General features: G+C 50.2%; 1 protein-coding gene across 1 annotated transcript in view; it reads right to left on the bottom strand.

Annotated features, from left to right (window-relative positions):
* Positions 1–26,979, bottom strand: part of LOC149367469 (alpha-amylase-like) — a 322,554-nt gene that overhangs the window by 22,664 nt on the left and 272,911 nt on the right. The window contains exon 8 of the mRNA XM_089574342.1: positions 2,599–2,795. Coding sequence (XP_089430468.1) covers positions 2,599–2,795 — 197 coding nt within the window. The remainder of the gene's footprint in view (positions 1–2,598; positions 2,796–26,979) is intronic.

The following is a 26,979-nucleotide window of genomic DNA, read 5'->3' on the forward strand; positions in this document are numbered from 1 at the left end:
ACCTCGACGGATCGGCTACTGTCCATGGGCGTCCACAACTCCCTTACGGAGCTGACGGAATCCCACCGTACGGCGCAGCTCCTCCGTCTCTCCCACACCCGTCCGGGTCGCGCACTTCGATCCACCCTTGAGCTCTAACCTCTTACCCGCTTCCCACCTCACTGCCCATCCCTTCCCAAGTCTCCTCCCTCCTAACCGTTCATCCCCTCCCTAAGAATATGCATCCTGAACACCACCCCTCCCGCAGAGAAGCGCGAGCCTCCGCGCTCTGGCGTAAGTACGGCCGGAAAGCTGCCGTGGCTTATGGGGATGCAGCCTCGTACAGCCGCTACTGACAACTCTCTCCAACCCAATCTTACTGCCTCAATCTACACTTGGACCTCTGTAGACGCCGAGGAGGCAGCTATTGCCCTTTCCATCACTCAGACTTCCGCGGAATGCATTTTCAGTGACTCCAAGCCTGCGGTATACAACTACGCGGTTGGAGGGGTGGCACCCCCAGCCATCGGCATCTTACGTTCAGACACCATCCCCTCTCGCCTCATACAAATCATCTGGGTGCCCGCTCACGCGGCCCATCCTGGCAACGAGGCGGCTAATTACATCGCTCGCGATTTGCCCGACAGAGCAAGCCCGCCCCGCCGGGAATGGATAGGCGCGACGCGGTCCTCACGTACCACGATATCACTTTACATGACCGCCTCTCTCGTCTCACTTTGCCCCCTCCGCACAAAACCCTTTCCCAGCACTACCAACGTTTGCGGCGTCACCTTCAGGCCCACACCTTCCTCACACCCGCACGTCTTGCCCTCCTCCACCTCGGAGTGTACTCGCCGGCCTGCCGCTTGTGTGACAGCCCAAGAGCCGACTACGCACATATCTTATTCGCCTGCTCAGCACACTTGCCCCCTGCCTCTTGGCACCTAAACAGTCCGCAGCAGTGGGAGGCTGCATTGTCTATCACCGAGCCGAATACCCAATTTCGGCCGGTGATCTGGGCAGAGGACGTCGCGACTAGGCACGGCCTGGACGCCACAACCGGCAGCCTGAAGGCCGCCCATAATGCTGCTGCGTAATTTTGTTTTGTTTTAGGCCGTCTAATAAAAAGTTTTTCACCACCACCACGAACCCAGCTAACAGCGACGACATGGACGCAGTAGGTGCTAGCAGCGCACACGAAACAAGGACGGACAGAAAAGGGAACGAAACACAACGAAACATGTACGCAGTTCTGCGTGCTTGGAGCGTTCTAGTTGGCCGAATCCTTTGCGACGGCTTGTGCCTTGTGTGCTTTGTGTGCCTTTTTGCTGGAACCTTGTTTTGTGAGTTATACAGTAGTACTACGTGCGGCGACCGCCTTGTGCCCGTAATGATATCATGTATTCCCAAAGAGCTTTTTCAAGTTGCGATTCAAACTTGTACTGATGCTCATTATTAGAACCTACTACTTTCTGAAGGTTGTTTGCTGTTTTCAACTCTTGGTCCAATTGCTGTGGTTCCGGGTTTTGCTCTATATCACCGAAACGCAGCTTTCCTACGATTTCAAGAGGCTCTTTATATATTAACTTCAATTTCTTGCATTTTTATCTATCATTCTGTTCTACTTTTTTTCTTGTTTCAGACCAGTTTCAGTCACTCATTCACTGCTCAAGTTGCAACCTAAAAGTGTTTCGAATGTGACAGGCGAGTTGTGCTCCTGTACTAAGACGAAGAGGGAAGGGAACTTTGACACAGCAGGTAACGTCCGCTAACTGCAACTGTTTATTAACAGTATGGTTTTCGTTTATATGCACTTTCCAAGAACGAATAAAGGAAAAAAAAATGACCCAAATAGGAGGGAGAAAGAAACCAATCGACACAGACCATTCATGGAGCCGACATGCGTTGATATATCCGTTTCATATCGCACTGCCGTCAAGTGTTTTTCAATTACTTTTTCATGCATTTATCTGTAAATATTGTCGCAAACTGTGGACCTTTAGGAATATTTTAAATAAATGAATAAAACCAGTGGTGCCAAACCTAGGAAAAAAATTGGCTGGGGCTTAGCTGGGGCTTAGGTTAAGCCTGGATATCCCGAAGCGAAAAGCTGCGGTGGTGCTCATGGTTTAGCTTATGGTTATGCTTTATGATCACTTCTGTATCGGTAGCCTTACTCTCTTCTATTTCCATGTTGAATGCGCACCCCTATTCTCTGGCAAGCGGTTATATAATCGGCCTCCGCGATAAACACGCGCTTGCGGTGAACGTCAAACGATGACGCATAGCGCGCAGCAGCGTGCGCCTGTTCTATGGGCAAGTGCTTCTTATATACCCCTCCTTTCAAATGCGCACTGCGCACGGCTGCGGCGAAAGGTAAAACGGTGTCAAGGAGGAGAAGCGGCGGCGCACATGCGCAGTAGCCTGCGCCATGCGTGACGTCACTCGTGCTCCGACATACGCCGGCTCACGCGAAGCGCGGTGTTGACTAGCGTAGTGAAGCTTTCCGCTTCAAGATGCGCCATGTTTGCGGACTTCTGCGTTTTCCCGGAGCCTATGGGCAGCGGCTACGGGGTAGCAAGAAGCGTGACGAGGCCCCGCCCTAAAGCGCATGCGCACCTGTGCTCGCAGACCCATCCGTTGAGACAGGTACCGTTGGGCGAGTGCGCCACAGGCAAGGTGTCGCGACAGTGGTGCGCGGGTGGGCCCGAGTCAGTGCTGTGGTCTGCCTCCTCCGTCGCCGAAGGATCCCACCGGTAGCTGCTCATCACTCGGGGAAGGCCATCCGGCCAGCCCAACATGATAGCGGTCGCCGCCTGCAGGGAGGAATCAAATACAGGGGGGGGGGGGGGGGGGCACTTCGTTGACCTAAAGTGCGGTAAGGCGAAAGCCTTAAGAGCAGTGTTGCTGCTTGTGTCACTGCTGTGTGGTTAGCTTCACCTCTAAAAGTGGAACGCGACAGCGTCTTGCAACGCTGCCAGGGAGTCCACTGAACGCTATCGCCCGTTCGGCTCTACGCCTTGCTCGTCGGTAAACCTGTTTTTGAGGAAAGAAATGTATCTGCCTCGCATATCCCGGTGGACACCTGAACCTCGCCGTAAGGGAAGGAAGGAAGATGGGAGTGAACGAAGACACTGTATTCATTAGACGCACCTTTGTTCATTCCAAACCATCGAGATGGTTAGCGTGCTCGTCTCGCACTCCGGAGACCCTGGTTCGATATCCCAACTCGACCAATTTCCCGCTCGATTTTATTTACTTATGTGGCCTGACCAGAAAGGTTAATTAGACTAAATTAGTCATTAATTATCATGAAATTATCATAGAACGTATCAATCGCGTTCCGATATCATTCCAATGCCATCTATTAAGATAAAGCACGTAACCGAAACGCGGACACGGCTGCCGACAAGGCTGCTAACGTCAGTATGAGGCATTAAAGGCTTCCGCCTTAATATAGCGAGAGCGCGGATGGCTTGTGCGAATTATGGTAGCCGGGAAGTTTGAGACCCACGTCTGCCCACCAACCTGGATGGCCTGAGGTCGCTTTCAACTCTTTCTTTTTTCACAGAAGGAGGTATCTATAGAACTGCTGGCGCTGCACAACAACACTTCAAATGTAGAGGGGAATTCCTGTTCGAAATATTGCTGCACGACGACGTAGGTAGCCTAAGTTAGAAGGTAGCAAAAATTTCATCGAGTGAGGACATAGAACACCCACGCCTTAGTAAACGGTACCATCAAGCGATGCAGTGATGTTTAACGTCGGCACAAAAAGGTCCCTTGCTTAGAGTAAAAAATAACTATTTTCGGCACTTTTCCTTTGCAGCAATTTGAAAATTTATGGCATTTTTCTCGCCGTCATTCATAATATTTTTCGTTATATTTTTGTTTTTGCGGATGTCAGTGAAGTCCAGCACGGAAGGATTAGCCAATTACTGCTCGTTGCGCGTGTTTGTGTTCTCTCGAAGCAAAGATGACTTGTCAGAAATAATGTATTCCACAATGGTTGCTTGCTGCGCATAGCTGATTCTCTGTGCCTCTGTCGTCGTCCATACCTTAATATTATTCGTGTTGTCACATAACTTACAGAAATAATGTGTGAACAAAGGATTCGAACACTACAAGTAAAAGAAATCCAGATGAAAATTTCATTTTCTTCTTAAACAGAACAGCTCTTGAATGTGCCCAGAGAACGATGTTTATCTACAGCACAGTCAAGAAGAAGTTGCCATTTTGGTTGATAAAACCATTTCACCGCCAGAACTAACGTATTCAAATATTCGTTCTTCACTCGCATGGCAACTGACTGGAATGCTTTACCATTTGCAGCGATTAGCCGCATTGACTCCATATAAAAAAATCGACGATTGATGTCATCAAATTTATCGGCTTTGTGTCTTCAACGGTCTTTCAGCGCTTTTTGCATGTCTTTTGTATTGTATTATCGCCCCTCTTGCAAGCTACCAGAAGGACCTGCAGTATTCTGTAAAAAATAAATAAATAAAAGACGAAATTCATGCAGAATCCCCATGGTGTCATACGCATATGATAATTGTGCGGAAACTATGGGGTGAAGATGCAGCAAACGTATGGATCTCTGTATGATTGCCAACGCAGTGATATGGACTCCTTTCTTTTGATGCCGTGCTTTGTCGCCGTGGTGCCAGATTCTTCAATGCCATGGAGCTCTCCCGATTTCAAAGACGGCGAAGGCGATAGGAGGGCTTTGTAGAGATTGATTTGCAGAGATAATTATAGGAGCCAACGGAGGAACACTGGAAGAGGAGCCGTCGTCGAGGATTCGGGCCTCTTGCGAGTACATCTCAACTGTGCAGTGGAGAGTAGCTTGAAAATTCGCTATGTGACGACGGGACAGCTCGCTTGGCTGGCGGAGCGCTCGAGATGGGTTTTCTTTGTGTTTAGGACAGAACAATAAGAGCAGAGGGCAACGCTGGCTCCTAGTGCTCTGTCTGCTTTTCTCACCTCTGTTCCTCCGAGTGTGTCTTTTCTTTGAAAATGGTTTTGCAACTAGGCCTTAATATTTTATAAAAAAGAGCGGGGGATGCCCTCACTGCTAATTCCGCAAGTCTGCTGTTTTAGTCGATGTGCTGTCCTCGAAGCGTGAGGTCCCAATGACTGCGGTGGTAATCACTACACCGCCCTCCATCCCTGTTTCGAACGGAAGACAACGAAGGCAACAATGCGTACAAGCAAGCAAGGAGAACTGAAAGGTTATGCACGGGGCATGAGAAAGCTATGTGTCAGTTCATGTGCGCATCGGATGATTCAAGTAGGCCGGTTATAGCCACTCGTGTGCAACTCGCGTAGTTCTGTTCCAAGGATATTCTACGCGAAAAAAACGTCCGCTCTTCTCTCGCGGTCCATATACTTGAGCTTGCGTGGAATCAAGCGAGCTACGCTTACGATTCTTCTACAGGCGCGATTTAACTGAAGTCAGTGCCGTCGAAACTGTCGCTCACCCTTGCTTTTTGCAGAGACATCATGTCGAGCGCGGCCATGTCTGGAGGCACCATATCGAAAGCCAGCCGCTGGACGCCTCATGGTTGCCAAAGTGCACAAAATAAAATGCAAAGTCTTTTTGGTACTAGGCGATGGTCCAAACGACGGAGCATTAATATATGCTGCATGAATACAACCTATCTCATTCAAGTGGATCCAATTTGTCCTAGTGTAATTTTTGCTGCAACACACATTTCAGCGAAGTTATTATCGGAGTCCCATCGTGCGGATTCTGTGGCGCACACCAACGCCAACACCGACGCTTCAGTGTCTCGTTAGCTGAAGTTATTCGAAGCGAAGCGGAACCCTGATCCCGTTGCGGCTGCTGTCTTACGTCTCGCCCATCCCGCAGACGTAGTACGCGTCGGTAGTCCAGCACGCCTCCAGTGCCAACTTAGCTGTGTTCTAGCCGAGTCCTCCTCCTTGTGTCCCTCTGCTCCCCGAAGCCAGACTCCGGAAGACTGACGTGTGGCGGTCGCTCGACCACCGGGCCCCGTGCTACCACTGTGGCGAGGCTGGCCGCATGTTGTGGCTGTGCCCTTATCGTCGAGCTGGCCTTCGTGGTTTTCATCAGAGGGTCCCTTGGCCACGCAACGGTGAACACCCCAGCGAAATCGAAGAGTACCTGTCGACGTGCCGGAGCTACCCTTATCTCCCTCGTGCCGAGTGTCGCTCACCTATCGCTATCGCTTACAATCCGCTATTGCCCGCCGACCTCGGTTCAGTGAAATCTTAATGCATTACTGCGATAGCCACCGCCTCCACCTGGCACCTTCCAAGGGGCTGAGTAAGGCGGAGGAGCGAACTCTGCGGCGCCTGCAGACGGGAACCCTTCTCTGTCCTGCCATCGCCAAACACTGATCCGAACACAGATGGGCGCTGCCCGCACAGTGGAGAGATCTGCTATATCTTTCACATGGTGTGGGCATGTGCTCAGAATCCTCACCTTCCCCCTTCCCCCACCCCCACCCGAGAGGCATGGTATAGTCTGCCCTCCTCAACTGCTCCACACTGGAGTCCCAGAGGGCTCTAGAAAAGCGGGCGCGAGACGGAGCCTCGCCGTGCGGTGTCCCGGATTAAGGGTACTGACCATGTAGCGGGGTCTTCTGATCCTCAAACTCTCTCTGAGTATTAAAAAGTTTTTCACCACCCCCTATCCCTCGAAAAGCCGTTCTGGCCTCTTTACCGAGCGCCCAGCGGGAAACCTAGACCCAGCGGCCTGCGGAGGTGAGGTCGCTGATGAGGGAACAGTCGAACATCCTCTATCGCGTTTTCGACCAGACTACGGCTTTCCAACGAGAACACGCGGCTCGATCAACGGATAGGACTTACCGGTCGCTATCGACGATATTGCCACGTATCATTGTAGTGTTCGTTCGTTCGCGCAAGGCCGCAGAAAAGGGGTGTTATCATTTTTGTTCGTGACGCGAGAAGCGACCGGACTTATGTCGATTGTTCACAGCCATGAACAGCTGCATCTACGTGTTTCCAGATTACTCTAGATGATCTCGACCTGTTATCTCGAAGTTTCCTTGCCGGCTTTAAATTGAACGATGCCGCGAGCAGCGGGCATTCGAAGATCGACGATTGACGAGCACGCTTGTTGCTTACGCCGCCACCGAGTGATTCAGTTCTTTTGCGGGCGCAAGTCAGCCCTAATAAAGAGCTTCGTTTGCAAGTATTTCTGATGTCTTCCTGACCACTGGACTGCCGTCACTAAAACGTGACATCTGGTGGAGGTGCTGGGTAGCCTTCCATGTTCCGGACACCCCCTACAAGCCGTGACACCAGCCCTCTGAGTCATCAACCGCAGGACCTCAGTCCAGTCCACCGCGCTAGCCGACGCCTGCAAGGGGACGCACCAGAGTTCGGGAATCTGCCGGACCCTACCCGGAAGCGGAAGCCAGCCGCAACGTCTACCATGAGCTTGCCCCAGACGACGACTCCAATCATTCTTCACCAGCCCCGGGTGCCACCAACCTTCGACGCTTCGCCTGGCGCCGACCCCGAAGAATGGCTGGAGCAGTTCGACCGTGTGGCTATCTTCAACAACTGGGACGATGCCACGAAACTTAGGTACGTCTTCTTCGCCTTGGAGGGACCAGCAAAGGTCTGGTTTGAGAATGAGGAAGCTAACCTCACGAACTGGGAAACCTTCAAGGAGCAGCTTCTAAAGACCTTCACGAACGTCGTGCGAAAGGAGAGAGCCCAGCAGCTGCTACAGTCTCGCATACAACACCCAAACGAGACCGTTGCTGTGTACACTAAGGAAATGAAGCGTCTCTTCCGGCGTGCCGACGCGAGCATGCAGGAAGAAGAGAAGGTGAAGTTGCTTATGCGAGGAGTTAAAGAGCAACTATTTGCCGGCCTCGTTCGCAACCCACCGAAAACCGTCGCGGAATTCGCAGAAGAGGCATCCACAACGGAGAAAACTCCTGACGCCCGAGCCCGCCAGTATGACCGCCAGCAGCGCTTTTTGTCAGCAAGCTGCATGGACACCGCTAACAACGATAGCCTGCGGGAGGTTATACGCGAAGTTGTGCGTGAGGAGCTCCGACGGTTGCTGCCAACGGGAACGCAGCCGCAACTTTCATCTCTCACTGACGTCATCCGGGACGAGGTTCAACAGGCCTTGGGTGTGACGCCGACACCCACGCAGCCTCTGCAGCCCCCAGCTATGACTTACGCCGCAGCTGTGCGCCGTCCTGCACCTCGACGACGGGACCCAAGCCCCTATCGCCCTCAGCCAGCTGCGTTGGACCGCCGCCCACTCGCCCCAACCCGCCCATCCTACGAGCGACGCGCGCAGCCGAGGAAATGCAACGAGTGGAGAACTCCCGACCAGCGCCGCCCACTATGCTTCCACTGTGGCGAAGCCGGTCACGTCCTCCGGCACTGCCCATACAGAAGACTGGGCATCCGAGGGTTCTCTTACGACGCTCCACGACCCCGACCCGGCCAGCGACCAGCCGAAATCGAGGAGTTTTTGCGTCGAGAAGAATACTCATCGCCGAGCCGCCTATCACGTTTCCCGTCGCCATCGTCCCCGCGCTTTGTATCTCCTAGCCGAGGTTACGCCGTGCGTGGACGCTCCTCCAGCCCCCGAAGGTTAAACTAAATAAAGCAGCCTCTGGAGGTGAGGTTGCTTCTAAGCGCAATGACAAAGATCCTCCATCGACGAGTACTCAAGACCATGCCTCAACTACGACGACAACACCGACGACGACAACACCGTTGACGACAACACCGTTGACGACAACACCGACGACGACGACACCGACGACGACGACGCGGCCAGACTTGAAGCTTTTACCGCTGCCCAGTGAAGCAAAGTCGTAGTACGCCCACCGCAGCCTCACTACTCGACGAAGCCGAGATGGGACAACGAAGACAACGTACAATACGAGAACGCGATCAACTGACCTTGTAGTTACGGTCGACGGTCACGCGGTTACTGCCTTGGTGGACACGGGAGCTGACTACTCTGTCATGAGTGGCCCATTCGCTGTCCGACTCAGGAAGGTAACAACAACCTGGGATGGCCCGCTGATCCGCACCGCAGGTGGCAACCTGATTACGCCCTCAGGACGCTGCACCGCGAGAGTTACTGTAAATGGGAGAACCTATGCGACAACCTTCCTGATCCTACAGCAATGCTCCAGAGACGTGATTTTGGGAATGGACTTCCTGAACGAACATCGGACGATCATCGACCTTCGATCTAAGTCGATCAAGCTTTCCACGGAAAAAGCCATACCTGTTGCGACGAGCGCGACTCATCACGTTGCCTTAAACGTCCTCGATGAAGCATTGAGCGTGCCGCCCCGATCAAGTGTTCTCGTCGGCATAGGTACTGGAGACATCGAAAATGCCGAAGGCGTTATCGAGGGTGATGTGCTCGGGGATCGGGACCAGGGTCTTCACCGCATTAGGGCGAAGCAGGCAGACTGCGGAGGGAAGCCTTCGGGAGGAATAGCAAAACTTGAAGGTTTATTTTACATTTTGTACGGTAGGAAGGAGACCAAAGTCAGAAAATGGGGGAGGATCCTCTGGCACACCGCAGATTGCTGCTTAAATGCAGTTCACATTCCCAAGGCACCCAGCTAGGGACTCTGATCTCTGGTTGAGCGTCCAATGGGCCGCTCGCGTCTTCTTAGGCTCCGCCTTCCCCACGTGGCACGGCACCCCGCACAGACACACACACACACACGGGTAAGGAGGAACTTGGCGTCTCTCAGTCGCGAACTGTTTGACCAGGCCCAAAGGTCGTTGCTGCTGTATGATGAGCTTGATCGATGGGGACGCGAGCGCTGACCGCTCACCGGTGACCTCTTCAGGGACAAATCAGCCGTGTCGCCCCTGCCTTGTCGGCTCCTCAGGGCACACGCGGTTAATGAGTTGGCGGCGCCGTCGCCCCCGCTGTAGTCGCCACTGGGTCTCTTCGGTCAATCCACGGGCAGTCCGGGAGAAACACCGCGCTCAGCCTTCCCGGCGAAGGGGTTTAGACGCCTTTGTGTACGCCGACGCCGCCGCCAGAAGCTGCCCCACGCAGTGTCTCTTTTGTCTCCCCAAAACAGCAGCGCTTTCGGCCGCATACCTGACGGCGCCTGACTGGCTCGCCGTTCTCCGCTGGCTGGGCCTCCGATCATTACAAGGGGAACACCGAGTTACTCCTGGATCGAGGATTGGGCGTCGCGAGGGGAGTCGCCGAAATCCGAAATGGCCAAGCCCAGGTGTTGCTAACCAACTTCACCGAAGAATACCGGCATCTAAACAAAGGTACGACGATCGCTTTCTTCGACGAGCTGGCAGACATCAAAAACGCATTCGCCCTACCCGACCAACCCGCAGAACTATCTGAACAAGGCCATCAACCCACGTTCGACATCAACCCGGCATTACCCCGGAGCAGACAAGACCAAACACGCAGTCTTCTTCAGAGGTACACCGACTGCTTCTCATCAGCATCGAATGTGCGGCGAACCCGGCTTGCCAAGCACCGCATTGTCACAGACGAACACGCACGACCACTGCGACAGAGCCCCTACCGCGTATCGCCACTAAAACGCCAAGCTATCCGCAAGCAAGTTGAGAAATGCTTCGTGACGACGTCATCCAGCCATCGAGGAGCCCCTGGGCAGCACCGGTCGTCCTAGTGAAAAAGAAAGACGGCACCCTTCGCTTTTGCGTCGATTACCGCCGCCTGAACAACATTACGAAGAAGGATGTCTACCCCCTCCCCCGCATCGACGATACACTGGACCGGCTGTGCAACGCTAAGTACTTCTCATCGATGGACCTGAAGAGCGGCTACTGGCAAATTGAAGTCGACGAAAGAGATCGCGAGAAGACTGCGTTCATCACGCCAGACGGACTCTTCGAGTTCAAGGTGATGCCATTCGGCCTCTGCTCTGCCCCAGCGACGTTCCAGCGAGTAATGGATACGGTGCTCGCAGGCTTGAAGTGGCAGATTTGCCTAGTCTACTTAGATGATGTTGTTGTCTTCTCCTCAAGCTTTGAAGACCACCTCAGAAGGCTTCGGATAGTGCTGGAAACGATCAAGTCTTCAGGCCTGACACTGAAACCAGAGAAGTGCCACTTCGCCTACGAGGCGCTGCTGTTCCTTGGTCACGTCGTAAGCAAGGATGGAGTTCGCCCAGACCCCAAGAAGACGGCTGCGATCGCAGAGTTTCCACAGCCTAATGACAAGAACGCTATACGCAGATTCCTTGGATTGTGCGCTTATTACCGGCGATTCGTCAAGAACTTTTCGAGCATCGCTGAACCGTTGACCCAACTTACCAAGGCTGATGTGCCTTTTAAATGGGAAAGGCCGCAAGAGGAAGCTTTCAACGAGCTGAAGCGCCGCTTACAGTCCCCTCCTGTGCTTGGGCACTTTGATGAAAACGCCGACACCGAAGTTCATACCGATGCAAGCGGGGTGGGCTTAGGAGCGGTCCTCGTTCAGAAAAATGGCAGACAGGAGAAGGTTATCGCGTACGCTAGCCGTTCACTGTCGAGAGCCGAAGCCAACTATTCGACGACAGAGAAAGAATGTCTCGCCGTTATTTGGGCCACGTCCAAATTTCGCCCCTACCTATACGGACGACCATTCAAGGTTGTGAGCGATCACCATGCTCTGTGCTGGTTGGCAAATTTGAAAGATCCCTCCGGCCGCCTTGCTCGTTGGAGCCTGCGTCTTCAAGAATTCGACATAACTATAGTCTACAAATCTGGCCGCAAGCATTCCAATGCAGACTGCCTATCGCCAGCCCCCGTAGACGCGGCACCGGAAGAGGAAGACGACGACGCTTTCTTAGGACCGGTAAGCGCCAGCAGTTTCGCGCAGCAGCAGCGCTCGGATCCTGAGTTGCAAAGCCTAGTTGATTATTTGAAAGGCAAGACCGCATCGCCTCCCCGGGGGTTCAAGCGCCAACTGTCGTCCTTCGTCCTTCACAATAATGTCCTTCTGAAGAAGAACTTCGCGCCCAACAGGACAGCGCATCTTCTTGTCGTGCCCAAAAATCTCAGGCAAGAAATTATGCAGGCATGTCATGATGAGCCGACTGCAGGGCATATCGGGATTGCTCGCACGTTGCACCGCATCCAGGAGAAGTACTATTGGCCGCGGCTAGCTACCGACGTTTCTCATTACGTGAAAACGTGCCGTGAGTGTCAGCGACGCAAAACGCCTCCGACTAGACCAGCCGGACTCCTGAACCTCATACCACCGCCAACTAAGCCCTTTCAGCAAATCGGGATGGACCTCCTCGGCCCCTTTCCGACTTCATCATCAGGTAACAAGTGGATCATCGTGGCCACCGACTACATGACCCGATACTCCGAAGCAAAAGCGTTGCCTAATGGTACCGCAACAGAAGTCGGAAAAATTTTTGGCGAACAAATTCTCCTGCGACACGGCGCCCCCGAAGTGCTCATCACAGACATTGAATAGGTTGGGGCAACCGAAAAGGAAATAAAAATAATAGGCCCCTGACTGCACTGTTTACACACAACAGGCTTAACCCAATTGAAAAATAAAAGAGGAGGCCCGTAGGCAAGTTGTAATTTGACCACCCGTGGGTGGAAAAATAAAATATTAGGGAAAATGCTACATTAGCGACCCACAGCCGAGAGAGCGGGCCCGGGGAGGCTCCCCTGACCTCCCCTGGGAAGTAGCGGAAAGGGAAATGGGACGTGGGAAGGGAATGGGGACAGCGAGATTTTTGCTCTGATCCTTCAATTATCTCGACTCCATTACTGGCCCGCCTGGCCAGGGCAGGGAGAGCATCGAGATTGCCCAATGGTGCGGCCCCACTCACGGGATGCCCGACCACCCACCATACGCAACGGGCTCCGACCGTCGGAGACAGGAAAACCTAACACGGGGTCAGTAGCTACCTGGGGCTCCTCATCGCTCACTAGAAGGCTTTTCCCACCTGCCGGCTACTAGCCGTCGAAGGTTTTTCGCGGTTTTTCGGACACCGGAAGTATATGTGATAGTCCCGGCCAGTGGACGCCCAGTTCGTCAACGGCCTCGCGGCCTCAGAACCGGTCAGACTCCGGGGGGTCCATCTGTGCTTCCTCCAACCACCCATGCACTTATTTCCTCTCCTAGCTTACTCTTCTCCTACTGAGGAGAGAGTGTTCAAGGCTGGGCGACCGGGCCACTAACCAAGAACGTGGCTTAGGATGAGATGACGCGGGCCTACTCCACCGGTACTCCACACAACTTCGGTTTTCGCCAGACTCTTACGAGGCAGTACTAAGCCCTCATCCCCCGGCATCCCGCAGGCGGTTAAGCCTGCGGCCGGCCGTAAGGCCGCTTCCCCGAGGCGGCGGTCCTCAGAGCCTGGCCACTATGAACCCCCGCGCGGACCTGACAGAGGGACGGCATTTACAGCGGAGCTGACGCAAGCCATTTTAAAGTACAGCCAGACAAGCCATCGGAGGACAACTGCCTATCATCCGCAAACCAACGGACTCACAGAGCGTCTGAACAAGACCATCGCAGACATGCTCTCCATGTACATCGACGCCGAACAGAAGACGTGGGACTCTATTCTGCCCTACGTGATCTTCGCCTATAATACTGCCGCCCAGGAGACAACCAGGTTTACTCCATTCCAGCTGGTATACGGCAGGAAGCCCACGACAAAACTCGACGCAATGTTCCCGCACGTTTCCGCGAAGACAGCCTCGACGTCGCCGCCTACCTTCATCGCGCCGAGGAAGCCCGAAGACTTGCGCGGCTTCGCATTCAAGACCAGCGGCACACCGACGCCCGACGCTACAATCTGCGCTGACGAGACAAGCCAGGTGATCGGGTTTGGATATGGACGCTAGTTCGCCGCCGTGGATTGAGCGAAAAGTTGCTGCAACGCTACTTTGGCCCGTACAGGGTTCTCCGTCGCATCGGTGACCTCGACTATGAAGTCATCCCCGACGGCACGACAGCATCTCAGCGACGCCGCCCACGCCCGGAAGTCGTACATGTCGTACGCCTGAAGCCATATTATGAACGCTAAAGGACTCGAAGTTTCATTCTCCGTGTTTATTTTCATTTTAAAGCATCGAGACGATGCTTCTTTGGAAGGGGGGTAATGCCACGTATCATTGTAGTGTTCGTTCGTTCGCGCAAGGCCGCAGAAAAGGGGTGTTATCATTTTTGTTCGTGACGCGAGAAGCGACCGGACTTATCTCGACTGTTCACAGCCATGAACAGCTGCATCTACGTGTTTCCAGATTACTCTAGATGATCTCGACCTGTTATCTCGAAGTTTCCTTGCCGGCTTTAATTGAACGATGCCGCGAGCAGCGGGCGTTCGAAGATCGACGATTGACGAGCACGCTTGTTGCTTACGCCGCCACCGAGTGATTCAGTTCTTTTGCGGGCGCAAGTCAGCCCTAATAAAGAGCTTCGTTTGCAAGTATTTCTGGTGTCTTCCTGACCGCTGGACTGCCGTCACTAAAACGTGACAATATTGCAATGTACCGCGTCGGTCGATCCGGGGTAGACTATTTGTTCATGAGCACTGGGCTGGCAAAGGAACTAAAATTTTTCACCGCATGGACTAGGCCTCAGGTTCTTATGGATGGGGGCACCTAATTAACAGCGCTGACCCCTGTACTGTGAAGGCTTGAAATACACAGCTTCGTCGACGTTTGTGACGGTTGTATTAACCCATTGTTCAAGCGACGTCATACTCGACCTGCAGTTATGGCAAGCTAAAGGCGCAGTTTTCGATTTACAAGAGCCGCGCGTGACGTTTTCGCTGACCAAGCTATAGCGAGTGCCGACCCAGACGACTCCTGGATGCACACCTTGCTTATTGCATTGCTGCTGTCGACGTGAAAGTGCCGCCGAGGTGCAGCATGATTGTTCTAGAGCAAACCACCCACCAGGTGACCGCGAGGTCATGGGGGGAAAAGAAAAGTAAGGCTTCTCCCACAGAAAGGTGTCTGTGCTTCAAGAGGACTTGCTCGTTCGCGGGACCGCTGTGCGAAACTCTTGCTTACCAACTTCGAGACAGAGTTGCAGCCCATTGCGAAAGGAACGCCCATCGCATTGTTACCGATTTTGGTGAGCCCGCTGAAGCTGAAATATCTGCTCTGCGGTCGCCGTCGTCAGAAGGACGCGATGCAGCTACCGTTCTATCTGTCGTGTACACAAAATCCGAATTGTCGGCATATGAAAGTCATAACAGCGTGAAAGGGTTATGACAACATGAAGGGACACACATGAAACTGAAAAGTACTTCTAAGTTTTATCTTTGCTTCTTCATGTTATCCTAACCCCTTCACACAATTTTGCCTTTCATCAGTAAGAACCAACCAGCCCGGCAAATCTTGTTGTCCGCAGGTGACAGCCAGCGCCTATTAGAGCTCTTTCGGGATTTCGTTGCCGCGGTGGCTCAGTGGTTATGGTGCTCGGCTGCTAACCCAAAAGACGCGGGTTCGATCCCGGCAGCGGCGGCTAGAATTTCTTTGGAGGAGAAATTCTAGAGGCCCGTGTGCTGTGCGGTGTCAGTGCACGTAAAAGAACCCCAGGTGGTCGAAATCATAAGGAGCCCTCCTCTACGGCGTCCCTGATAGCCTGAGTCGCTTTGGGACGTTAAACCCCATAAACTAAACCAACCAATCTTTCGGGATTTCGCCGTGTGCTTTGCCACGTCATTAAGGATAGGGAGCACCACAACAGCAAAACATCGCAGCATCATCGATGAGCACCCATACCGAGTGTCGCCGATGTAGTGATAAGCTATTCGGAGCCATGCGCAAGAAATGCTTGCCGATGACGTAGTCCAGCCGTCCACCGCAGCCCCTGGCCTTCTCCTGGGCTGCTGGTGAAGACAAAATAGAACACTTTGCGATCTGCGTTGATTATCGGAAGTTCAATCCCGTCACGAAACGCGATATATACCCACTGACACGTATCGACGACGCCTTGGACCTAATGCGAAAGCTTAATATTTCTCCTCACTCCACCTTAAGAACGACTACTGGAAGATCGAAGTGGACGAAAGGGACAAAGAGAAGACATCGTTCGGGTCCCCTGAGGCCTTTATGTATTCAAAGTGCTGCCCCTCGGCCTCGGTTTCGCACCAGCAGCCTTCCAACGCATGGTGGGCACCGTTCTCTCTCGCCTGAAATGGAGCGGTGCCTACTGTACCTTGATGTTGTAATTTTTACGGCTAGCTTCGAGAACATCTCAACCGGATGCGAAAGGTGCGACAGGCACTCCGTCTCGCGCAGTTGGCGATAAAAGCACAGAAATGCCCCTTCGGTGTCCAGGAGCTCCACTTTCTTGGACACGTGATCATTTGAGATGGCGTTAGTCCGGAGCCCGAGAAGACTGCTGCGGTGAAAAAGTTCTCGCGGCCGACCTATAGAAAAGTCCGTTAGAATGTTGTTAGGCTTCCGTGCCTAGTACAGGCGTGTCTTCAAAACTTCTACTCAACTTCCGAGCCCCTTGCACTACCTACTAGAGACAATGTCTCTTTTGCATGCCATGGTGGTAACTTGTGTATTGCCAATTTTTGCTTTTTTGCCATTGATATTTTATTTTCCATCCTGCAACAACCCCCTGAGGGCTTAGGAACATTCTAAATCAATGAATAAGAGGATCAAGAGGCCGGCTTCAACCAGCTACGCAGGCGGCTCAAGCCTGTCCCGAAACTCGCCCAGACTGATGCCAGTAATTGACAGCGATGCCAGTAATCTTATACCCCTGCCACACGGAAAATTTAATGTCATTCCCATCGAATGACATTCGTTCAAAATGACACTCTTTTGCTGCCACACGAGAAAATATAATGTCATTCCATGAAAACGACATTAGGTATCGAATGAGTTTACAGAACTCATTATGCAGCGATCTCCGAGCTAATGTGTTCCCTCGACACCAGAGACTTGCTGAGAATATACACCGAAAAACACGATTATAAAAGCGTCACAAGCACTGTAATATTTCCGCGTCCGTATGATTGTGCGGTCGTTCATTTATGTATATAAAATGCCAAATAGAATTGGAAAAAAATAAAACTCACTCTCGCTACCAGCCTTGCGTGGCTAACATTCACAACATGGCAACGCCCAGCCCGCCCGTTTCGGACCGAATACTACGTCGCTGCTGCATTTTTCGACGCGATAGCTTGCTCTAAACGGTTGTATTCGCTTTTATTTTGTGGATTTTCATCCCTCCGTAACAATATAGGTGTGAAATAGTAATCGTTTTTGAGATAAATTTCAAAGTTTTCTGATCCTAGGCTGATGCTAGACAGTATACGGCCGTGGTACGGCGTACACTGTCGTCCTAGCAACGACCCCGGGCGAAGTATTTCTCCTGTTTTGCACTAGAATCTACATTTTCATTTCATCCAATTGATTTACATTTTAAAAAACGAAGCCTTCTAATGCATTCATTACTGCCGTTAATAAAAGAGAAAAACGTTTCTTCGGCACTCAGTTCAGGAGGTTTGACTTGCTGTCATCTAGATGGCGCCACAGTATGTTATGCTTCTCGCGCGCTGCGCTAGTCATTCCCAACTGCTCCCAACCACCGTGCTCCCAACTAAAACTGTTGTGAGGACGGGCGGTAGTGCGCGCAAGGTGCGCCCGTAGCATGCGCAAAGCTTTTGCGGACGCACAGCTATTACTGTTTAATTTCACCATAGAGAGCATTTCACAAAATGACGTCCGCCATTTGCCGGCCGCCGCTGGCTGAGCTTTGGCTTGGCTTGGACTCGTGGTGTAGCAGTGATCAGCATGTTATTGAAATGAGGATTAGGATTTTAAAATCGGTTTCCATTAGCAAAGCAATACTTTTTGCAACGTATTGAAGCATACATCGAAATTTTTGTATGCTGTACTCTCTTTCCATCGCAATCGCCATAATTTGCAAATGACATTAGTTTCTGCCGTGTAGCAGCGCGTAGAAAAAATGACATTAAGTCGAACAAATGTCATTCGATGAGAATGACATTAAATTTGCCGTGTGGCAGGGGTATTAGTCTCGGCGCTATTCTCGTTCAATGGCAAGACGACAGTGAGGAAGTTATAGCCTATGCTAGCCAGTCTCTCTCAAAAGCAGAGCCAAGCTACTCAACTACAGTAAACAGAGGGTGGGCGGATGGTTCAATTCAATTCGACTGCAATTCAATTTGAATTTATTTCGAATTTCTTTTACAGGAAATACGAACACTGTTTGTACCCATAGCCAACCGCTAGTTCGGGTCCAAGTACACAAAATACGTAAAAGAAAATTCAAAAACGGCGGACATATACAGAAAAGCGTAAGCGTAGTAGAAGATTAACCCATTAGGGACCAAAAAATATCTAACAGAGGGATTTTCTTCATTTTTAGCACATAATACTCTCATATAAAGACAAAGAGATTGCTGAAATTTTGTCACGATTGCTTTATTCCTTCCAGAGGTTACACAGGTGTACTTTTTATAGTACACTGGGTCTTCCCCATAGCACATGTGGCCACTTCACTGCATTCCTATTGGTGGCGTGAATTTTCTTATTATGTCTGCGATTTTTACGCAGGGTGATATAACACTTCTTGCAGGTCCTCATGAATATTTTCTGGCTATACTGGCACAGCATGTATCCTACTTTGCACGGAAAACTTTCTCTTTTTCAAAGAAGCATCAGATACGATTGAGCCAGAGTGTCTGCGAACCGCTGGTTACTGCATGTCAAGGTGTAGATAATAATGAGTAACGTTCTTAACAAAGCGAAAATAGTCAGCAGGCTCGTCTCTAGCAATTTCGCAGATTGTTCAGGCTTTCACAATTGCAAAGTTGAGATTTGTTGTCAACAACCACTGTCACTTTTTGTCCCTGATGCTGATATACTGGCAGTAGATGGCCTGATGCGAGAGGTCAACACCTGCTATACCACTGTTGTAAAAGGAAAGGAGTTTTGGCTTTAAAAAAAAAATCTATTTTTCTAGTGCTGTAGGCAACCATCACTCTACAAAACACGTAGGCTCACTGCTGTTATAGTTGCAAGCCATAGTGACTATACTGTTGATCGTAGACTTCAATAATAGCATGTAACCTATACTACTGAAGCAAGAATCGATGTTTCATGGCTGCTTCTATTCCACCGCTTTCTTTGCCCCGAGTGGACACTTTCTAAACCGGTTTTGGCGAACGGTTCCTCTAGCCCTAAATTCCTCCCAGTGGAGCGTTACAAGAATGTCTTGAGAGGAAAAAAAATTATTAAAAAAAAAGATGAAATGGTCACTAAACGTTGAAATCACCTCAGGTGACGACAGGACAACACGCGCTTCCAAAAGTTTCATTTCTGAACTCAAGTACTTTCCGCAGACGGTGTGAATGGCATAACAGTAACTGTCTGCTCTGCAGAACCTTCAGTTCTTATAACCAAACTGTATTACAACCAATTAAAATCGTACCATCATCATACTCAAGACCGCTAGCGGCAAGTACAGCAGCCTCCGAGGCCTTGCTAAGCAGACAAAGTGATTTTTTCCGGAAAATTGGAAGGAACCATAAGATCTATGAACTGGAATAAATAGGTGCCGTTTTGCACACAGGAAGACCCAGTGTACTATAGAAAGTACAGCAGTATATAAATCATCAGTGAGCCAAAAACGCCAAAGGTGCGGGACGTTCGAAGCATCCGTTGTTTACTTTCGTCTTTCGTGCTGCTCTATACTTGAAACTTGCGTAATATCTACATAAATGCGGCCGTCAGAAAATTACAAGCAAGCAACTACCGGTGCAGTTCGTGGGAAACAAACATCCTGAAGTTTCACCACGGAAAGCTGACATACTGAGCAAAGAAAGTGCGCCAAATTAGTTAAGGGTGGTTGGCCAATGCCCTGTTGACAAAAGCATGCCCTACTTGAAAAGAAAATTACCGTCTTTGGTGGTGAAATTATAAAAAATTTAACTGTACTTTTAAAAGTACGCTGGGCGCTAATGGGTTAAAAGCAAAGCAGTCTAAATAACACTAGTAGATAACATTTGGCGCGGCAAAAGAAAGAAAATAGCTTTGAAAACATGACATGCAAAAAGAACTTACGGACATCGAGTGTTAGTAAAAACTATCGTGTTACATACAAAGTACATAATAAAACAAGGGTGTCCAGATCACAGAATGCGCGAATGCGAAGTCGTCAGACGCAAGAGGCCGGCTAGTCGCGGTGACGGCGCACGAGTTCCTGAGCGTCAGATGAACGCCAACCCGTTCGGCCCGAACACTTTGAAGTAGCGACACGCTCTCAGGGATTCACCGGGGTGGAAATTTGGGCAAGTCGGAATTTGTCCATAACATAAGAGTAGCGCAAAACCAGGACGACGGGCACAAGGGGAGAGAACACACACCAACAGCACAGGCGCTAACTTCCGACTGACGAAGAAAACCAAACCCAACCAAGTGAACAGAACCTGAGCAAAAATAGCGCATGCGCTGACCTAAGAGAAAAAATCGAAAAAAGAAATCGAAAAAAAGGTGCGAAAAATGCGATAAAAAATCTGCGATCACGGATGTTTTGAACCCAAGAAGGCCAGCTCTCGTTTAGACAAGGAAATGGACGGAGTACTAACGCAGTTATCTTGTAAGGCAGCAATCTGTGCAGCTTCCACAATTTCGCGAGTTAGCTTATCTCTACTCTTAGCAATGACTGAGCATTTGTCCAAAACAGGCACGCACAGTTATCTTGTAAGGCAGATTGCTGCCTTGTAAGGCAGATTGCTGCGTTAGTACTCCGTCCATTTCCTTGTCTAAACGAGAGCTGGCCTTCTTGGGTTGAAAACATCCGTGATCTCACATTTTTTATCGCATTTTTCGCACCTTGTTTTTCAATTTTTTTTCGATTTTTTATCTTAGGTCAGCGCATGCGCTACTTTTGCTCGGGTTGCGTTCACTTGGTTGGGTTTGGTTTTCTTCGTCAGTCGGAAGTTAGCGCCTGTGTTGTTGGTGTGTGGTCTCTCCCCTAGTGTCCGTCGTCCTGGTTTTGCGCTACTCTTATGTTATGGCTCTCAGGGATGATGCGAATTTCAGTCAGCAGCAGCTGTGCACCTGACCTCGTCGTGATCACACACACCGACCTGTTGTACGGCCGATCACTTTTAGACGGGCTCCTTCCGTCCTTTTCAGTCGGTCTGGCGAAACCTTCCCGATGACATGCGAGGCGGAAGTGCGAAGCAGGTATTCATAACTCGCCTTGCGACAGTGCACATGTTATCGCAGTTTTTTTCAGCGCCCGGAAAAGTACAGACACAGTGGTCACATTTCCCGGCTCGCAAACTCTGTTGTGGAGAGTACGTAGTAAGTGTCTAGCAAGCGCCTCCTCCAGTTTTGAGTGGGCGTGGGACAGCAGCGATGATGGTGCTAAAGCCCTTCTACTTGCTTGCGCGGTTGCTCGTGATCGACTGCAACTTCCCTGCTTTTTGCCTGGATTTGCCTGGAGGAGAACCCTCGCTGCCAAACGCTGCCCGTTTCCACGGATTCTTCTCAGCCGGTCATTGTCCTGCCACTTTGAACTTCGCGCCATTGGACTATGAAAGCGCGCTGCCGCCCCGCTGCGACCAGCAAGACGCACCGCCACCGTCATCAACCAGCGTGCCGTGTATAGATAGTCAACCGATGCAAGTTCTTCTTCTGAGCAGAGTATCTGTTCTCGCTTCGGCGAGCACGGCTTCGGCCGCTTATCTGTTTTTTGAGCAGCGTCCGCTCCGGCGGACGCAGTTGTTGCTGCGACGCGCGTCTTTTCTTTCCTTTTTCTCTTTCCTCTGATCTTTTAACTCTCCTCTGTCTGCACGTGGCAGCGGTGGTGGCTCGGATCGAGCCAGTAGCAGGCCCGTGCAATTTCTTTTTCATCCTTCTCTCAGTCACAACAACAACAACCGCTCGTCAGTGGGCGTGGGACAGCAGCGATGATGGTGCTAAAGCCCTTCTACTTGCTTACGCAGGTCAGTTGCCCACTTTCACTATATTCTAAGCGTACTAGTAATCGCTGTTTACTGCTTGTCCCATGCCCACACACTTTGGGGTGCACCGTTGCCGATTGTATTCAAGTTGTGAAGTTGCTTTTGTTGTCAGGTGGTGTAGAATCGAACCCTGGTCCTAACAAGCAAGGCTTTGGTAATGAGGATATATTAGTTGCAATTAATGACCTCAAAAAATCTATGAATCGCGCCTTGGGGAAGTAATGGCATCTTTGAGAGAGGTAAAGGCCAGTCAAAAACAGCTAGAGGCCGGTCGAAAACAGCTAGAGGCTAGTCAAAAGCAGCTTGAAGACACGGTGTCAGACGCATTACATCGACTGGCAGCTCTCGAAGCAAAGGCAAGCGATTCTACAGCTCTTCTGGATGGGGCTGACGTGAAACACTTCGTAACTAAAGCTGTTCTTGATGAAAGCTAGCTTCTGCGGACACGCCTTGATGAATTTGAAGATCAGTCTCGAAGAGATAATCTTATATTTTATGGTGTCGATGATGCAGCAAATGAAACATGGGCGGAATCTGAGCAGAAGATACGGAGACGCCTTCTGAGCTCATTTTCCCTGAAACTAACCTATGAAGGCATTGCAAGGGCACATCGCCTTGGAGCTTTCGTTTAAAAGATATGCCGACCGATCGTCGTGAAGTTCGCGTCGTTCAAAGTTAAAGATAGCATTTGGGCTCAGTGAACAAAACTGAAGAATACAGGCGTGTCTATACAGGAGGACTTTTGCAGAGGAACTGGGCTTTCGCGGAAGAAGCTCATGGACTATGGTAAAGCAAGTGGCCATAAATACAACCAGCGTTACAACAGGCTGTACGTAAACAAAAAATGCTACGTATATTCTGCCGACACGGATGCCGCATGCGAAGTTGAAGCGCCTAGCGGGCGTGCCTCTGAAAATGACGCAACAGCCCCGCCTGCATCTCCTCCGCCTGCATCTCCTCCGCCTGCATCAGATACGCCTGCATCACCTTCTACCTCAGGTTCGCCATAGGAAAACGCAGCCGTTCAGGCATTACCGAATCCAGATTACTTGATTCTTTTCACTAACATTCGCAGCATTTTAAATAAACGAGACTCATTGTCAGCTCTAGCCGACGCGTGTTTTGCCGATGTGATTGTCCTGACCGAAACGTGGCTGTCTGAAAAAGTTGATTCTCGGCAACTGTTCAGTTGTGAAAAAAATTATAACATTTATAGATTTGATCGCTGCGAGCGTGTTGGTGGTGGTGTTTTGATTGCCATATCAGATGAAATTGCTTCTTATAGCGTTCCCGTGAATTCGTCACTGGAATTTCTCTGCACTTGCTTACGTTTGAAGCACAAGGACGTTTTATTCTGTGTATGCTATCGACCACCTAGCTCACAGCCTTGCTTCTGCGATGACCTACATGACGCCATTAATTCGGTCCTTTCTAAGTTTCCGAGGTCTCCTCTTTATATTTTTGGTGATTTCAACCTTCCCGCTATTTCATGGAACAGCCCCTCTTTTCATCTCTTACGTCCTTTCTCAGAGTGTTCTGCATTCATTGAATTGTGTTCCACGTTCAACCTTGATCAAATCGTTAAAGAACCAACCCGTGTTACTCAGACATCGGCCAACATACTTGATCTTGTGCTAACCACTTCTCCTGAAACTATATCTTCAATCATCTTTCTTCCGGGCTTAAGTGACCATAGTGCAATCCACCTAACTATGCCTTCACGCTCGGCTCGCTCTCCAAAAAGATACAAGCTACTTAGGAACTACAACAAGGCGGACTTCCAAGCTATTAATGCAGAGCTCGAGCGCTTTTCCGACACATTCTTTCCGCAGTTCTGGAGTCCTTCCACTCAAGAAAGCTGGCACATATTTAAAACGAAGGTGAACGACCTCATAAATGAATATATTCCCACTCGTCGCGTTTCCTGCTCCAAACAAGCACCTTGGTTCAGCGTATCGCTAAAGCGCCTCCTAAATAAAAAAAAGCGCATTTTCCGGCAGCTGAAAAAAATCAATAACTGCTGATAAGTAGCACCTATATCGTGCTGTCGCGTCACAGTACAAGCAGGCGCTGCAGAGCGCTAAGCATGTTTTTTATCATCACACACTGCCTCATTTGCTCGTTTCCAACCCACAAAAATTTTGGAACGTCGTTAATGTGCGCAAAACAAAAGAGGTCCGACTTCGCTCCATAAATAATATCCCGGTTCCCCCTCGCAAGTGCTGCATTGCTTTGAACAATACATTTTTCTCATCCTTTAGTAATTCCGTTGTGTCCACCTTACCCGATATTGCGGTTTCAGAATCTGTTCAGACGGAGCCTATAACTATCAATGATGAAGGTGTTGCCAGGCTTATTCAGAAAGGAAAGCTTGCTTCAGCTGCAGGGATCGACGGTATTAGTTATAAGTTATTGAAAAGTGCATGTTTATATTCACCCATGATGTTGTCCGAAATTTTTACGCAGTCCATCCGCAGCGCATCACTGCCTGACGACTGGAGGAACGCCAAGGTGGTTCCAGTCCACAAGTCTGGTGACGTTCATAATCCTAATAACTACAGGCCTATTTCCTTAACATCTATTCCATGCAAACTCTTTGAACATATTATCTATTCACACCTTGTTGACTATCTGGAAACTAGTTCGTTTTTTACAGATTCACAGCATGGTTTTACAAAGGATCATTCATGTGAAACTCAATTAATTGCATTCACTAATGACTTGATTTTCGCTCTGGACCACTCTTCTCTCATTGATTGTAATATATCGACTTTGCAAAGGCTTTTGACACCGTGTCACATGAACTGTTACTTTATAAGTTAAGTAAATTAAATATTGATAATGGTATTTTAAAGTGGATTGAGTGTTTTTTAAGTAATCCAAGTCAGTATGTAAATGCTAACGATCATGACTCCCTCATTTCCCCCGTAACCTCTGGCGTTCCGCAAGGATCAGTTCTAGGACCTCTTCTTTTCCTTATCTATATTAATGATCTTCCTTCCTCAGTTACTTCCAAAATAAGACTTTTCGCTGATGACTGTGTTTTATACAGAGAAGTTACTAACCAAGATGATGCATGCGCTCTTCAAAATGATCTGAACATAATTGGAACTTGGTGTAATACCTGGCTTATGAAACTAAACGTTAACAAATGTAAAGTAATGAGAATTACGCGCACGACTAATCACAACTTTCCGTGCTCATACTCTCTCAACGACACCGCACTGACCCAAGTTAACAAGTATAAGTACCTTGGAGTTCAAATAACAAATGATCTGTCCTGGAAGGCTCACCATTAAATATATTACTAACGAGGCCAACCGCATGCTTGGCTTCATCCGTCGTAACTTTTCCCTTGCCCCTATCCCTGTGAAACTACTGCTCTACAAAACACTCGTCCGTTCAAAAATTGAGTACGCTGCTCCAGTGTGGGACCCATACACTAACTCTCTCATTGGGTTGCTTGAATCCATCCAAAATCGCTCTGCAAGGTTTATAATGTCAAATTACTCCCGCCATGCCAGTGTTTCAGAAATTAAAAGAACGCTTAATCTTCCTGATCTTGCCATACGGCGCCGCATTTCGCGCCTCTGCACTTTTCATAAAATATATTACGGCAACGAAACCTTAAAGCAGTCCTTGTTTACTCTTCCGGTGCACATATCGTCCCGCAGAGATCATCAACTAAAGGTGCACATTCCACAGTGCAGGACTGTCCAATATCTAAATTCCTTCGTCCCCAGAACAGCCTCGGACTGGAATCACCTGCCCTCCACCGTCGTCGTCACCAATGATTCTCAGAAATTCAAGGATACTGTTAAAGCTTATGAATTGTAACTGTTTGTTTGTTTGTTTCTTTGTATTTATTTTTTTTGCCTACTCCTCTCTGTAACGCCTGACCGGCCTTGAGAGTAATAAAATGAAAATGAAATGAAAATGAAATGCCAGCCGCATCGCCCGCTTCGCAACGGAAGCCGTCGGTGTGCCTCACTCAGTTCAGTTAGTTGCCGCGCTGCGGCGCTACACAGTTGGTATCAATGCTGACGCCATGCTAGCGCATGGTCGCGCGGTGCTGGCGTTCTGGTGATAGCTCTGTCCTACTCCTACACCACGCATGTGTCCGATTCTTGCTTCCTACCCCCTCATGGGTAGCTCTCGCTTCATCCGCGGCGCCGCGCTTTTTCGAACGCCAATCGGCTAAAAGCAACGTTAATAATTACTTTCTCAGTTTGCAAACTCCGACGCCGCGGATGTCGTCTTTGCCTGTACCGCCGAGCGGGGGCGCTCTCGTCGCTGTTTGACCATAGAGGTTTGACCGGCTTCTTCTCGGCAAGAGTAGCCACGCTGACCACACCGGCGAAGACTACAGCGAAGCGTTTTTGTGCCAGGCGTTTTTTTGTTGGGTTAAACTGTGCTGCAAGTTGATCGCTGCTCCTCAATTCAGAAATTGGCCTACCAGTACGAAGGATCGGACGAAGGACTGCTAGAAGCAGTCGCATCAAATGCTACGGCAAGGACAACCCCCAGGGCTACAACGGAGAGTACCAAGGAGCAGACAATCCCGCAATGGACAGGCCGATCACAAGAAAGGAAGTCCAGGCGGCGATAAGCGCGAGAACAAGAAATACAGCAGCCGGCGCAGACAAGATCAAGAACGCCTTGATCCGCAACCTCAGCGACGAGGCGATCGACCAGCTCACGGCGTACCTCAACACGCTGTGGGCAGAGGGAGTGGTGCCGAAGGAGTGGAAGCACGCTGTCGTGGTTATGATACCCAAACCCGGCAAGAAGCTTCAGATTGAGAACCTGAGACCCATTTCCCTCACGTCGTGCCTTGGCAAATTGTACGAGAATCGTCACCAGGCGAATTCAACAATACCTGGAAGACGAAATACACTACCAGCACAGCATGTTCGGCTTCCGGGCGAACCTGTCGACGCAAGACGTCCTGCTGCAGATCAAGGAAGAGATCATAGACACGGCACCTATAACTGGCGAAAACATT

This window comes from Amblyomma mixtum, chromosome 1 (assembly GCF_055824585.1).
Source record: "Amblyomma mixtum isolate Tamu chromosome 1, ASM5582458v1, whole genome shotgun sequence".
Classification (NCBI taxonomy): Eukaryota; Metazoa; Arthropoda; class Arachnida; order Ixodida; family Ixodidae; genus Amblyomma; species Amblyomma mixtum.